General features: G+C 40.6%; 2 protein-coding genes across 4 annotated transcripts; one reads left to right on the top strand and one right to left on the bottom strand.

Moving 5' to 3' along the window:
- Nucleotides 1-47: 47 nt before the first annotated feature.
- On the top strand, nt 48-5157 carry sqstm1 (sequestosome 1). 2 transcript variants are annotated; one of them, XM_038286652.1, is made up of 8 exons: nt 48-253; nt 1680-1775; nt 1855-2141; nt 2328-2493; nt 2578-2652; nt 3217-3380; nt 4570-4744; nt 4824-5157. In XM_038286652.1, the coding sequence occupies exons 1-8, from the start codon at nt 85-87 to the stop codon at nt 4982-4984; spliced, it is 1293 nt and encodes a 430-aa protein (XP_038142580.1). In that variant the 5' UTR covers nt 48-84; the 3' UTR covers nt 4985-5157. The 2 variants fall into 2 exon arrangements, with proteins under 2 accessions (XP_038142580.1, XP_038142579.1); XM_038286651.1 differs by having other exon boundaries at nt 85-253; nt 2581-2652; nt 4824-4984.
- Nucleotides 5069-12820, bottom strand: LOC119784555 (MRN complex interacting protein). 2 transcript variants are annotated; one of them, XM_038286653.1, is made up of 7 exons: nt 12693-12820; nt 9511-9570; nt 8438-8544; nt 7222-7288; nt 7047-7147; nt 6667-6730; nt 5069-5481 (listed from the first exon to the last, which is right to left on the bottom strand). In XM_038286653.1, exons 1-7 carry the CDS (start codon nt 12750-12752, stop codon nt 5248-5250), a joined length of 693 nt encoding a protein of 230 aa, XP_038142581.1. In that variant the 5' UTR covers nt 12753-12820; the 3' UTR covers nt 5069-5247. The 2 variants fall into 2 exon arrangements, with proteins under 2 accessions (XP_038142581.1, XP_038142582.1); XM_038286654.1 differs by having other exon boundaries at nt 5069-5478.
- Nucleotides 12821-14042: the final 1222 nt, after the last annotated feature.

The following is a 14042-nucleotide window of genomic DNA, read 5'->3' as shown; positions in this document are numbered from 1 at the left end:
GCTGAAGATTTCAAGCTGCGTCACAGACTTTCGCACTTTGTTGTGTTCGGACAAACTCAACTCGCACTCGGTTCAGTCGTGGACATGTCGGTGACAGTGAAGGCCTACCTGCTGGGGAAGGACGAGCAGGTGAAGGAGATCCGCAGGTTCGCGGTGGATCACGAGGTTTCCTGCAGCTTCGAGTACCTGAGCAAGAAGGTGTCTGCAGTGTTCTCCAACCTCAGCTCCTCCACCTTCAATCTGTTCTATAAAGGTGAGTGTTTTCTGATGTTTAAACGTAACGCATTAAGTTTAGCCACGTCAGCAGGTGAGCTTACAGATTGTTGTTTCATGGTGAAACTGGGCCCAGTAGAACTAATCCAACCTCAGATCATGTGACCATGTTTGTTTTAACTATTCATCTTTATTTATTCACTGGATTGCTGATAGGCCCTTTGTAGCACGGGGTGGAGTGAAGCCACCGGCCGCCATATTGGTACTCCCTAGTTAGACCGGTCGCAATGTAAACAACACGTGCGCTACAGCGTCGAACAACTATGATGTCATTTTAAGGAGGTCTTAAGACTTATAAAGATAACTTCATCACTTTGATAAACTCTTGCTGTTCTATAGCATCAGTAGATTACTGTAATTTATGGTAATAATAAAAAAATAGGCACATTGCATAGTCAGTCTCTAGACCATATAATATGACTAAATGAATGTGTTAATGGAGCATAATAATACAGATGTGCCAAAAGTGCTAAATTGATTATGCACGTTATAACATGTTGTTATGGCAATTACATATTACATAGAATTTCAAGTATGTCTGTTAATCCTATAGTATAGTTTTTATATTTGCAAATTTTGCATTCATGATGGCATATCCTTTTATGCTGTGTCTGTGCATTAGCCTGTAATTTTTAGTTTTTCGTCAATATAACATGCAATGTATTTCAGCACATGATTTTTTTTTTTTTAAACGACAGCCTCAGCCACTTAAGAATTACTACATTATCATTTCACAGTGAATTATTTTTTTCTATTTATTCTGCTTTCTATTTTTTGATGTTAGACACAATGTTGATGGCTACTCAGTTAATATCTTGTCGAGTCGGTCCAAGATAGCCTGACTAATCTTACGCTACATACTATACTATGGGAAACATAAGCGTATGTATGGATTTTGTTGGTTAGTACATCCACTGACTTTGAAATTACCTGTGAAGCGTCTTCCCACAGCCGGCAAACTGCTTGTTTTTGCAGCCAAATGCTACACAATAGCATTGGGAGTACCAATATGGTGCGCAATGGCTTCACTTTTTTTCTGGCTATCATCAATCCATTGATTAAATAGAGATCAGTGGTTTTTCCTCAGTGGTGGTAGCCACGCCCCTCAGCTGATTTACCTATTTAATTCTGTGGTGTCAACACCTTGTAACCATGGTAATTGGCTCCTTTAACCTTCTGGCAATAAGTTCTGATTCCTTTCAAACTTTGCTAAGTGTTTTTTTATGTTTTTCACCTTCGATTTGTACATGTTAAACTAGTTCTTAAACCTCAGAATTTTACCGGTGGGTGTGGCCATATGGCATTTAGGCCCTGTGATTGGTTAGATTTGTTCCAGTCCTTTTAAACTGTTGTTAAAGTCCTGATATGGTTATGAATCCTTGATGATTATGATGATGGTGTTTTAGATGAAGACGGCGACCTGGTGGCGTTTTCATCCGATGATGAGCTTATGATGGGCCTGACCTTCGTCAAGGATGCCACGTTCCGCCTCTACATCAAAGGTAAGCAGATAATGCGTGTTTGTGGTAGACGTAAACTGTGTTCACTGCTTCCATCTTAAGTTCTGTTGAACTCTTACAGAGAGGAAGGAGCACCGTCGGGACTTTCCTCTTCATGCCTTCCCACCCTTTGCCTTCGGGACCCCTCCTCCTCTTGGCCCTCCTCCTCCTCCTCCTCCTCATGGACCCCCTCACATGGGGCTGCCCCCCGTCCTTCACCCAAACGTGACCTGTGATGGCTGCGAATCCTCCATAGTAGGAACTCGCTTCAAGTGCTCTGTGTGTCCCGATTATGACCTGTGCTCCACCTGTCAGGCTCAGGGGAAGCACACAGAGCACGCCCTGCTGCCCATCTGGCACCCTATGCAGGTGAGCTTGGGATGGGGCAGTTGCTCAAAACAATGTTCTTGTCTGGTATGGATCAAAGTCCAGTAAGATCTCTCCTCCTGATTGGCTAGCTGATAAGCTCTGTCCACAGTCGATATGTTTTTTTTTGTTGTTTTTTTTTCGTTCAAACATGACGTGATGCTTTATTAAAAATGGATCCTCCCACAGCACTGGTTTCCTCGGGGGAGGTGGATGAAGAGGATGAAACACTGCATGTGGAACCAGCACCTGGCCCAGAGCCAGACCAAGGACCAGGCTCAGAACCAGAATCAGAACCAGGAGCAGGAGCAAGCTGGGCCTTCCAGACCTGCAGCGGAAAACGGTGCCCCCTCTGGTGAGTGATGTGAATAGAAATCTGTTTTTTTGCCCCTACTGAAAAGTCTATCATGAAGGTGACCGAACTCTGACCTCTGTGCAGCAGCGGCATCTCAGGCCAGTGTGGATTTCCTGAAGAACATCGGGGAGGGCGTGGCTGCCATGCTGAGTCCACTAGGTGAGTGACATCAGAGCAGTAACTTGTTTCAGCTGCATTTTAATTACCTGAAGCTGCAGCTTGAGTTTAGCTTCATGATGGTAAAAGAACTGGTTCTGACCAGGTCAATTTCACTTCCTCCATCAGAACAAGTGCTCTGTATTCTATCAGGCAGTAATGCAATGCAGTAACAGAAACGGCGTTCTGTTAGGACCTCCACAGCTCAGCCATTATTCACAGTGTGAACAAACCCGCAACATACCTTTGATTCCTTTTCTAATTTTTTCACAGTTATGGTTTGAACATTTGCTTTCTAGCTTTTAACACAGATCCTTTAGTTCATATTATCATGATGGTTCTGACCCAGTGAAATATTCTGAACCTTTTATAGCCACCGTTTAATCTTCACTCTGTATATCGGCCTAGTTTCTGCCCAGCCACTATTTCTACTGCTCTTTATGGTTTGGATTGAGCATTAGCTTACAAGGTCATTTTATGATGACAGCATTCTCAAGGTTTCTTACATGGCATGTGTCCCCCTCATGAGGTAAGACCTGAACAGGAAGTGATGTCATCTCTGTGCAGGTATCGATGTGGACATTGACGTGGAGCATGAAGGCCAGAGGACCAAGGTGACTCCACCCACTCAGAATGGAGCTGGAGAGGGTGATGTAGAGATGGATGGAGAGGGCGGAGCCAGCAGCGAGGGCGGAACCAACATGGAAACCAGCACCAGCCAAGGGTCAAAGGTCAGTTAGAAAAACCAGTTATCAGTAATGTAGGTCATCTGCAGGATTTCGATAACTGTGTTAACATTAAACTAAAGAACCCTTTAGGATTTTCCAGAGCTAACTGTGCAGCAACGTTTACCTCATGCTGCAGTTTAAAGTAATCTCACTAGCTACATTTATATGGACATAAGTTATCAAAACTATTTGACGATGAGATCAGAATCATAAGCCGACTGAGAGGGGTGATTTATGCCGATTGATAATGCAAATGCATGTCAGGATCGAGCTATTCTGCTTACAGTTAGCAGAGTTGAATAGATATGTGCAACCTATGCTAATGTGACGTAGCTGTTTTAGGCACTAGATGCTATGTAAGAATACGCCTACTGGCACGTTTACAACACTTTTCCTTCCTCCCCAAATGGCTGTTTTATTCCAATTATTTGAATTCCAAATATATTTCAATAGGATTATGAAATATTGTGTATGCAAAAGTAGCTCATGTTCAATTTAAGTATAGCGCAAATTCAATTTTAAATCTGAATAGAAATTGTCAAATCAGAATCAATAAAAAGAAATGTGTAAGTATATCTAATATCTTGACAACTGTGAGATTTGGCTCTGCTGGGGCCTGTAAGCTCTTCGTTAAATGTTTTACAAGCTTCAAAATGGCATCTGGTGACTAAAACAGAATTTTAATTTTCCTGGATTTTTAGACAGCCAAAATTTAAAAGCCATGCATCCTAATTTCAGCATTTTTTCCTGGTGTGGGATTAAAAGCCAAATTGACTAAATAGACACGACTGGTAATTCAGCAATTAACCAGCCAAAAGATTGCATGGCCTGATGCATGTTCCTTTAGTTAGGTACAGGAAACACTAGAGTTTGGGGATTAGCAGACAAAAATAATGACTTGACAGTCACATGTAGGAACTTTAAAACCTCAAAGGGGAGAAACAAAAAACAAATTTCATGGAATTAAATAAACCCATAAAAATTAGCAAGTATATGTCATTTTCTACACTCCTTCAGGGATTGAAATGCAAAGGAAATCATCTTCTAATCCTATAAAAATATATCACTTCACTATAGACTTGTGCCTTGTGGGTGAAAAAATTGATTGTTTTTATTTTGCATCGATGCAACTGGATCACTGTTTATCTAATTATGTCACATCCCAGTTATTAATAAACGGCTTATTTTGCAGGTGAGCAGAGACTCTGATGAAGAGTGGACTCATCTGAGCTCCAAAGAGGTGGATCCGTCTACAGGTGAGCTGCAGTCGCTGCAGCCAGAAGGGCAGGGGACCCCATCGCCAGGGCCCTCTCTGCAGGGGCCCACAGGCCTGCGGGAGGCGGCTCTTTATCCACACCTGCCTCAAGGTGAGTGCACAGATCTGTCCTCTGAGAAGCTGTTATGAAGACCTCTGCTGTCATTAAGCTCCTCCCTCTGCCTCTCCAGAAGCTGACCCACGTCTGGTGGAGTCTCTGTCCGCGATGCTGTCAATGGGGTTCAGTGATGAAGGAGGGTGGCTGACCCACCTCCTCCAAGCCAAAAACTGCGACATTGGAGCTGCCCTGGACGCCATTCAGTACGCCAAGCAGCCCCGCCCTCGCCAGTGACATCATCTCAGCCACAGTTTTCTTTTAACCTGAGATCGAATAACATTTATCGAATAACATTTAATCAACGGCTTTACTCTGAGGTCTCTTTAACATCTTTATTTGTTCCTGTTTCTAATCTTTCCTCATCTCCAATTTCTGATCAAATGATCAATAAAGACTTGCAAAGATAATCGTGTTTGTGTCCAAATAAACAGACATTGATATAAATAAAACATCTCAGATACGAATAAACCTTTTTGATACAAAAATAAAAAAAACAACTAAAAGTTCAGAAAGTCATCAAAGTCGACCTCTTCGCCGCTTTCAAACATGGAGGACACAGGAAATTTGGTAACGAAGTGATCACTGCAGGACTTGGTAGCAGCAGCTCCTGTTTGACTCCGCCCACTAACAGAGCACTCCGCCCCCCTGCTAGCATTGAGGAAGCGACCCAGCCTGGAGACAGAACCACCTTGATCGCAGCTGGCAGCCGATGTCACTGCTGGAAGAGTCTGCTGGATAGAAGAGGAAGGATTTTACTGTTTAAATCAGATATATGGAAAAGAACTACAAAAAAAGTTGTACAAACCTTTTCCACTAGAGTGACATCAGTAAATCACTTTCTCCTCATAACTGATAAACAAGCCCAGCTGTGTGCTACCACAAGCTGTAAACATTTAGTGTTTTATATTTACGCTTGTCCTGAAACATGGCGTTACAAGTATCTTTCACAGCTTTTTTTTCGCCTTAATTTAAGGTACTGATAGCAGTAAACGTCATTTTCATTAAGAAATCTAAGCGAGGGAAAAATATTGATACAACAAATTTTGTGGGAACAAAGAAATAAAATCAGATTAGATTTTTAAGCCTTGCAGCCCACTAGGAAGCATAGTGCTTGCTTCTTACATTTAGCGCTTGGCGCTATGGCAAAGACGCATTTTGCCAGTAATGTTTGAATCCAAAGTGCTCCCACACTGCAGCTCCTGGTTTGGCTTTGAAACCAGCTCCAGTTCTCCAGATCTCACCGAGTATTTCTCCCGCCACTTCTTATGCTACACTTGTTACGCTGGGGGAACCATAAGGGGAGAGGTGAGTGAAGACTGACGCACCAGAAGAAAATCTTTTGTAATCTAGGTTCTTGAGGAAAAAGACATGGGAACGTAAACTATTAAGCTCATTTCAATGCATCATACATCGTTGCGTTCGTTTCATTAGATTGTTTAATTAGTTATTGCGATAGGGCTAGTTTAGAAACATCCAGCACGCTTAGACTCAAGTGTTGATTAATCTCTTCTGGACTATCAGGTGTCGTTACTGCTGTTAGGACACAAAGCTCCATGCACAGGAGCTCAGGAAGGTATAATCACAGGGATGTCTGAGTGTAAAGATGAAACTTTCTGAGGCCGGAGGAGCTAGACAGGCTTATGCAACAATTGTTGTTTTTCTTAATATCTTTCTGACCAACTTATAACTTTAATGCCAACAACAGTTGTACCGACCCCTGAATGTTGGGAAAGTCTAATCAGCATGTGAATTCAAACTGAACTTCTTCTTCACTAGCTCAGAAATAACTTAGCTTTACAGATGAAAGACAAGTCTTCAGTCGAACTGTTTTGATTTTAAACAATGTTTGGATTCTAAGGGGAACACAAAGATGTTCAGGTCACGTGGCACAGAGTGCTGCTGAGTGATAGATCTACCTTGGCAGGTAAACATCCATCATCTTGTCTTGCATCTGCAGGCTCCTCTGGTCTCGGTCTCTTCCTGTTAGAAAGCAGAGCATTATAATGTTTGTTCTACACTCCGATCCAAAACAATGCCAGGTCACAAAAAGAGTCCAAGCTGCCGTTACAGGTCCAGTGGCACCAAAAGAACACAGCTAGAATGGACAACCTTATAAATCTAAAATAAATAGAAGGGTCAGCAGGGATTATCCTCTGAAGAAAGTCCATAGAATCTCAATGGGTCATGCTCTGGGGGAAGCCTCTACTTAGACACTCTGAAGAGACCATAAACCTTAAGAGATGACTGGGTTTACATTAAAATTAGGCAGAGCCTGAAGACGGTTAAACTCAGTCACCTGCTGTTGTTCCCATAGAGATCATCTCCCTCCACCAAGCTTTCTTCATCCTCAGGTGTGTCTAGGTACTTGCTCCATCGACTCACCTGAGTGGGTCTCACCTGCAGTCAGACACAGAGCGCTAAGAGATTAAAGTTTTCCTTCTAAAACAACCAAAACAAACAAACAGTCTCACCTGATCATCTGTACGCTCTTCCCCCTCATCATCCCCCTCCTCTTCCTCCTCTTCCTCCTCCTGCCCACTGTAACAATCGAAAATCAGGTGAACAAACCCCGGGTTAAATGGTTCTGTAAATAAAACCCAGGCAGTGAAACTGTCCTTCTGGAAAATCATGTTCTGTGTTGTCAGGTAAAAAACAAAACTAACACCAGTGATCACAAAAGGTTCAGGCCTAGTTATCTGATAAAGGGGTAACCAGCGAGGAGGAGGTAACCCTAAATAGTAATAAATAGGTAACCAGTAACAAACAGCTAACCAGAGTAACCAAGGCCAGGCTGATGCTTCCAGGTCGGAGTCCTGCAGAAGATCTATATTATAAATATCAATGATAATCTTGCTAAAATGAAAGAAAAGAATGTAAATCCATCCATTTAAACAGCAAATCTTTAGTATGGAAATATTTCACAAATTATAAAAATGCTTTAAGACAAATTATTTTGAAAGACCTTTAAGAGACTTTAAGTGAAGACTGCACCCAAATTCCTTTACTTTGGCTTGATGGCCGACTCCGAAAGTCTGACCTGCTGCCTGATCAGAGGGACCAAGATATCAGCTATGACCAGAAGACCGGTCTTCTCTAAGCTCAGTTTAATGTGGGCAGTTTTTGAAGACCTCATGATTCTTTACAGGGGAACATTACAGCTGAGTGCCCGGCTATGGAGAGTCCAATTTGGTTTCTTCAGAAAAGGTTTGATAGAAAGATTAAATTGACAGGACCACAGACAGTTTGAAGCAACAGATGAATATTCTTCACAATGAATATGAGAATCAAGACCAAACCTTTAAGAAATGTTTTATGGTTCAGGCTAGGACTTAGCTTATCAGCAACAAACCCTCAGTTTAGGACAATGTGACACTTAAGAAGCTGTCACAAAAAACACCTCATGTCCACTGTTCAGTACAGTGGAGGTTGTGTGATGCAATGGGCCTGTTTTCCTGGGAACCTTGTAGATCCCCAGATCAAAATCGTGTAGGAAAGACGGGGCTAAGCTGATGAGAATCAGCACCAGAACTCTGGACCGTCTAGAAAAGGATGATGAGCTGTTCAACCTTTGGAAAATGCTAGAAAAGACAGAGTGATGTCATCTTGGCTACAGATAGGGTTGGACACAGTGTTGACAGAATGGAGGATAACCTGTTCTGCTTGTTTAGTTAAACAATAGCTTGTTACCATAGTGACCATCTGGCAGCCTCCTGTTCTTCCATCATGGTTCCTCTCATGGCGTTCAGCTTTTGGACATGACGACGGCAATCTGCTCCGGATCCCCGGCCATATTCCTGCAGATCAAAGCTCTGAAAGCTGTAGTTGGAGTTCTGGATACATTTAATGAGAAGAAACTGAAGAACAATTCTAAACGTTCTCAGTGTTTCCGCACTCCTACAATTGGACCAGTGGTTAAGAAACTGTGACTAAATGTTTTTCAGATGTTGTACGTCGGATAAAAGAAACAGGAAAGTATTTTTTCTCTGTAATCGTTTGGGTTTAAACACTAGAACCTGTTAGCTACAGGTTCTGTTTAATAAGAGAGCAGAACATTGAGAGAACAATCCTGAGCATTTGTTTCAGAAGTCAGTTTGTCCATAATGTTCACTAGGACTGAACAGAACTATCAAATCTCAACACCTGGAAACAGTCCTGAGATCAGGACAGAGAACAATGTACCGAAGGGACACTTTTCTAAAGAGGCTTATCTTCAGGTTTGAACAGGAGCCCAGTAAGGTGGCGTTTAGACAACAGATGAAAAAGAGAATTAAGCACAAATATTATGACAACAGCCAACGCTCCACACATGTGCAATAAATTCAAAACTTCTCTTTAAAATATATTAATTATTAATAGGTATAATTAAATTCAAACTTAAATTGAATACAGTAACTAAACTTAGCTATTAAGGGTTTAACTATAACTACTAACTAAACTGATAGGATTAAGTAAAGCTAATAAACAATGTAAAAATAGTATTAAGGGGGAGACATTACAATGGTTATAACATTACCAATAAAATGATGGAGCGGTATCCGAGTTTGAATTAATTCATTGATGGAGAAGCAAAATATATCAAATTATTATTTATAATCAGGCCAAATTAGCCGAAACACTTTATTTAAAATACAATAAAACCTCAGATAGTAATAGAATTTAGTTAATTTGGTTCAAATGACAGCTCAGTCCTAGTCTAAAGGGAAAAAATAAAAGGATAAATTGATTTAGTCTGCTGCATATGTCGATGATCTGGTTCTGACCTTCAACAGCGACTGCTTTTCTCCACACAGCTTACAGCTCCATTTCTTTACCTTCTTCACCTGGGAGGGGGAAAAAAGCAGGTAAAACATTTAATTTGGGGCTGGATGCAACTCAGTTTTAAATCTAAGAGTGTTGGAACACAAATCTGGTCAGAACCTCTGAAGTCCTGATCACTGGAACTGAGGTCAGGGTGGCCAGGTTCTTGACTAGAGGTGCGTTAGGACAGGCATCCCCAAAGTCGGTCCTCAAGGACCGCTGTCCTGTAGGTTTAAGAGGTTCCACTGCTTTAGCACAGCTGATTATAATTATTGCAGTAGACCGAAAGCCTGTTAATCAGCTTTCAATTAAAATTAGGTGTGCTGGAGAAAGGATACCTCTAAAATCTGCAGGACTGTGGCCCTCGAGGACCGAGTTTGGGGATGCCTGCGCTAGGATATATACAGCAGGGGTTCTGCTGAGTTAGCAGGTTTTCATGGTAGTTATCTTGGTAAACTACAACAAACTGGAGATTGTCTCAGACTTATTTGTTTATTTTTTTTTGTAGTTGCATTTATGTCACTGCTTTTGGAAAAACCGACTACCTGAAAGCAGCTGCAGCGTTTCCTTCTTTTTATTTCATGAGTCATAACATCAGAACTCTCCCTGAATGTTTCAGTCTCATTTTATTGAAAACACAAAAAGAAAAGAAAAAAAAAGAATTCCACACACTTAAATTTTTTTTTAACTGCATAACATAGTGCAGACTAAATGAAAAGTTTAAACCATTGAGATCAGTGGTTACAATTGATTTTACATGCAAGGATCAGCTGATCATCAAATTACCAGAAATAGGAAAACCATGGCCAACAGGTTGGTAGTCCCCTACCTCTATATCTGGAGTCTCTAGTTTTGTAAATGGCTCTGTAGTGGCCCAGCTTTGACACAATAAAAGTAGAAATCCATAAAGGCCACAGATGCACCATGGACTAATGTTACACAGGCAAAAGAAAAAATGTTCCGGGTAAACTCCTTTAGTTTGATCAGTTTATTTTCTCCTCAGGCAAGCATACAGAAAAACACTAACATTGGTAAAAAAAAAAAAAAAAAAACATACGCCCACCCCGATGCATGCTGGTCCTACAATTGATTGCCTATTTATAAATATAATTCACCCAAATTAATCATAACAAACCAAAAACAAAGGAACATAACTAAATAACCAAAAAACATAATCTCATAACAGATATCAAACAATAAAGAGAAATAAACTTATCTAGTTTATGGACAAAAACAATAAACTTTATTTATCAACAAAAAATAATTGGCTCCAACAGGCTCTGTTCCACTTACTATATCAGACCATTTTGTTTTGTGTTCTGAGGCCCTGTGGAAATTTGGTCTAGAACCTCCACTGGAGAAGAACAAAACCTTTTGGTCCTGAACTTCAATAAAAGACAGGAAGCAGTTCAGGTGCATATCTACACCTGCTGCACCCGGAAGCTAAAGCCAGAGACCAGTTTAGACACTTTATATAAATGGAGACCAAAGAAAAAGTTATTAAAGAGACCAAATGGCCCCTGTGCTGAACTTTGACAACTATAGGTATCTGCACTGATAAGGTTTTCTACAGAAGAGGATTAGGGAAACTGTAAAAAAATAAAATAAAATAGATTTTTAAATATTATTTTAGTTTAATATGGGAAAAAGTCAGATTTCAGACTTTCATCTCAGAATTCTCACTTTAATCTCAGAATTTTGGATCTTAATGTAGATGGGCACCATGAAGGAAGGGATGTGTGAGCAGTCAGCCTTACTGACAAAGATGTGAGATGTTTGGGAGGGCCAGTAACACACTGGTGGAAAATGACGTAATTAGGCGACTTTTTACATGTCCGAGGGTTCCCTGGTGATGCTATTTCATTAATGGAGGAGCAGACGGTGATTAAAAGAGAGCTAGGTTAGTCTATAAAACTGACATGGCTACGGCTTTTTGCTAACATGTTTGTTAGCTCTTAGAATTCAGTGTGAACTCGAGGGGAAAAAAAGTCTGAAATCTCGAGGAAAAAAAAAGAAAGTCTGAAATCTCGAGGAAAAAAAAGAAAGTCTGAAATCTCGAGGAAAAAAAAGAAAGTCTGAAATCTCGAGGAAAAAAAAGAAAGTCCGAACTCTCCAGGAAAAAATAGAAAGTCCGAACTCTCGAGGAAAAAATAGAAAGTCCGAACTCTCGAGGAAAAAATAGAAAGTCCGAACTCTCGAGGAAAAAATAGAAAGTCCGAACTCTCGAGGAAAAAAAAGAAAGTCCGAACTCTCGAGGAAAAAATACAAAGTCCGAACTGTCGAGGAAAAAAAAAAGAGGCCTAACTCTCGGAAAAGAAGTCAGAATTCTGAGAAAATAAAGTCAGAATTCTGGGACTAAAGTCAGAGTTCTGAGGCTAAAGTCACTTTTTTTCATGACGACCAAGCCCTATTAGGGCAGCTCCTGAACCCATCCATTCATGAACTGCATATGAGACTCCAAGGACTTGTAGCTTGGGAACTGTTTTGAAGTATAGGTGCTCACTCATCGGTGCTCCACTCATTGTTTGGAACTTCATATGGATCCAAATGATTAATAATGCTGATTTTGTCAACATACCGGTCCCTGGCTTCTCTATTTAATGTGTCCCGGTAAATTCCAGATCCTTTTCGGGATTTTAACATCTTTTTTCTCTCTACTTCTCTCTCTTCTTTCAACAACAACGTTGTGTCAGAGCTATGTTTACGTTTGCGTAGCAGTCAGTATGGCTGCGACGTCCCACAATGCAACGTGGATCCCGAGCCCAGAAATAAAACTTAAAGTTCCGTTAACTTTTTTTATTTTTTTCATTGGCCCTAATCCTATTCCGTGGTTCGCCTTTAAAACCCACTGACATATGTCAACAATTTAATCTCAGTTCCTGACTCCAGGTATTCAGAACCAACCTGATGCATTGATAACCTAAAGAATTCAGAGCGATCCAACATACAGTAGCTGCGGCCATTGTTTTTATTTAGCTTTAATCTGAGTGGTTCTTCGCTTAGATTTTATCTTCTTGTTTGTTCTTGAGCGTCTTAAAGGAAATAACCGAACAGCTGATTCTATATTAGGTTCACATTCATTATTTTGCTCTTAAACTAATAAACTTCTGACCAGAAGTTAGTCGCCAGCTACGTGGACTCTTACCTGCTGCACCTGGAAGCTCAGGCAGCGGAAACACCGGACTACATGAAACTCCTGCACCATGACAGACCTGTGTTGCCATAGACCTGGAGCTGTGGCTCTGCTTTGAGCTTTGATAATATTCGCGGTTCATGACGTCTTTAGAGAGGCAAAGTGTAACAAAATAGGATGGTTGCGCCCCCTGCCGGAGGGAGGAATTCCTGTCCCTCCAGAATGGTTCAAAATAGCTCTCTCTATTCGGCTGGTGTTTATCACTGTACAAAGTCCTGTGCAGTGATAAACACTCACTCCTGAAAGGACTTTGTAGTCAGCGATGTTGTCAATAAAGGTTTTTTTTTTCTCTTTTATAATTGTTTGGTCAAGATTATTGTTTGTCTGCTTTTAACAAAATAGTTACAGCTACATTCGTATGCTGGTTTTTCAACGTTTCTGTTTTTCTGGCTTTCTGCTATTTTGATACACGGTACACTGACCAGCTCTATGCTGTACCTTTCACTGGTCCCAGTGATTAAAGATAAAACAGGAAAGATACCCAATATTGAAAACTATAGATACATTGCATTAGCATGTGTGCCATCTAAACCTTTACAAAGAACCCTCTAGATTCCAAAAATATGTATATACCACTGATGAGCAATTAAGTTTTAAAAATAAACATCTGATATTTGTTTCTATGCTTTGAAAGAGGTAGTACACAAATACAGAAAACAGAACTCTGCTATGTTTCTTTTTTATGCTTCTAAGGCATTTGACCACATGGATGATGGCATAATATGAAATTATTTGGCTCGGGTCTTAGGTGTTTTAGTAGGCAAACTAACCATTCAAGTTAGATTGGAGAAATAAAACATCTAATCCTTTCTTTGTGAAAAAACGATGATATGTACAAAGACAGTATTGGAAATTATATGCAAAAGCAAACATGGTGACACGTACATTTCACACGTGTTCTGATTACATCAAAGTTGCTTTGTTTAGAGTCTACTGTACTCATTGTACGCTGTGGGCTAGTAACAGTGGGGCTAAAATGCATGAATTACAAGAGCTGTAATGTTCCCAATTAAAATGCTGTGATCAGAAACCTTTTGTATAGATTTATAATACATTTTCAGGACTGAAAAAAAAAAACAAAAAACTATAAAGTTTCATGATACTGCCTCCATACTATGGCCTATAACACTTGCATTCAGACCAAAACTGCTGGCACTATGGTACTGTCTAATGGCTGCATTCACATAAGAAAAAGTGGCCTGAGGTGCAAATTGCCCCAGCGGTGCCATTTTGGGCCCTCCAGTAAAAAAAGGAGCAGTCAGTAAAGGCTGGGGGTTCTTGTGTTAAACTTCAGGTTCTGGT

The sequence above is a fragment of the Cyprinodon tularosa genome, unplaced genomic scaffold (assembly GCF_016077235.1).
Source record: "Cyprinodon tularosa strain WSP-4 unplaced genomic scaffold, ASM1607723v1 ctg229, whole genome shotgun sequence".
Classification (NCBI taxonomy): Eukaryota; Metazoa; Chordata; class Actinopteri; order Cyprinodontiformes; family Cyprinodontidae; genus Cyprinodon; species Cyprinodon tularosa.
Note: the sequence above shows the minus strand (reverse complement) of the source record. Positions and strands in the feature narration are given on the sequence as shown.

Bases quoted from the DNA above. Each gene is read 5' to 3' on its own strand.
- sqstm1 (XM_038286652.1), top strand. From the start codon at position 85: ATGTCGGTGACAGTGAAGGCCTACCTGCTGGGGAAGGACGAGCAGGTG. The intron at 254-1,679 runs GTGAGTGTTTTC...ATGGTGTTTTAG, and splicing joins CTTCAATCTGTTCTATAAAG to ATGAAGACGGCGACCTGGTG. The intron at 2,494-2,577 runs GTGAGTGATGTG...ACCTCTGTGCAG, and splicing joins GGAAAACGGTGCCCCCTCTG to CAGCGGCATCTCAGGCCAGT.
- LOC119784555 (XM_038286653.1), bottom strand. From the start codon at position 12,752: ATGGTGCAGGAGTTTCATGTAGTCCGGTGTTTCCGCTGCCTGAGCTTC. The intron at 8,545-9,510 runs GTCAGAACCAGA...TTTGATCTGCAG, and splicing joins AAAAGCAGTCGCTGTTGAAG to GAATATGGCCGGGGATCCGG. The intron at 6,731-7,046 runs GTGACTGAGTTT...GCTTTCTAACAG, and splicing joins CTCTATGGGAACAACAGCAG to GAAGAGACCGAGACCAGAGG.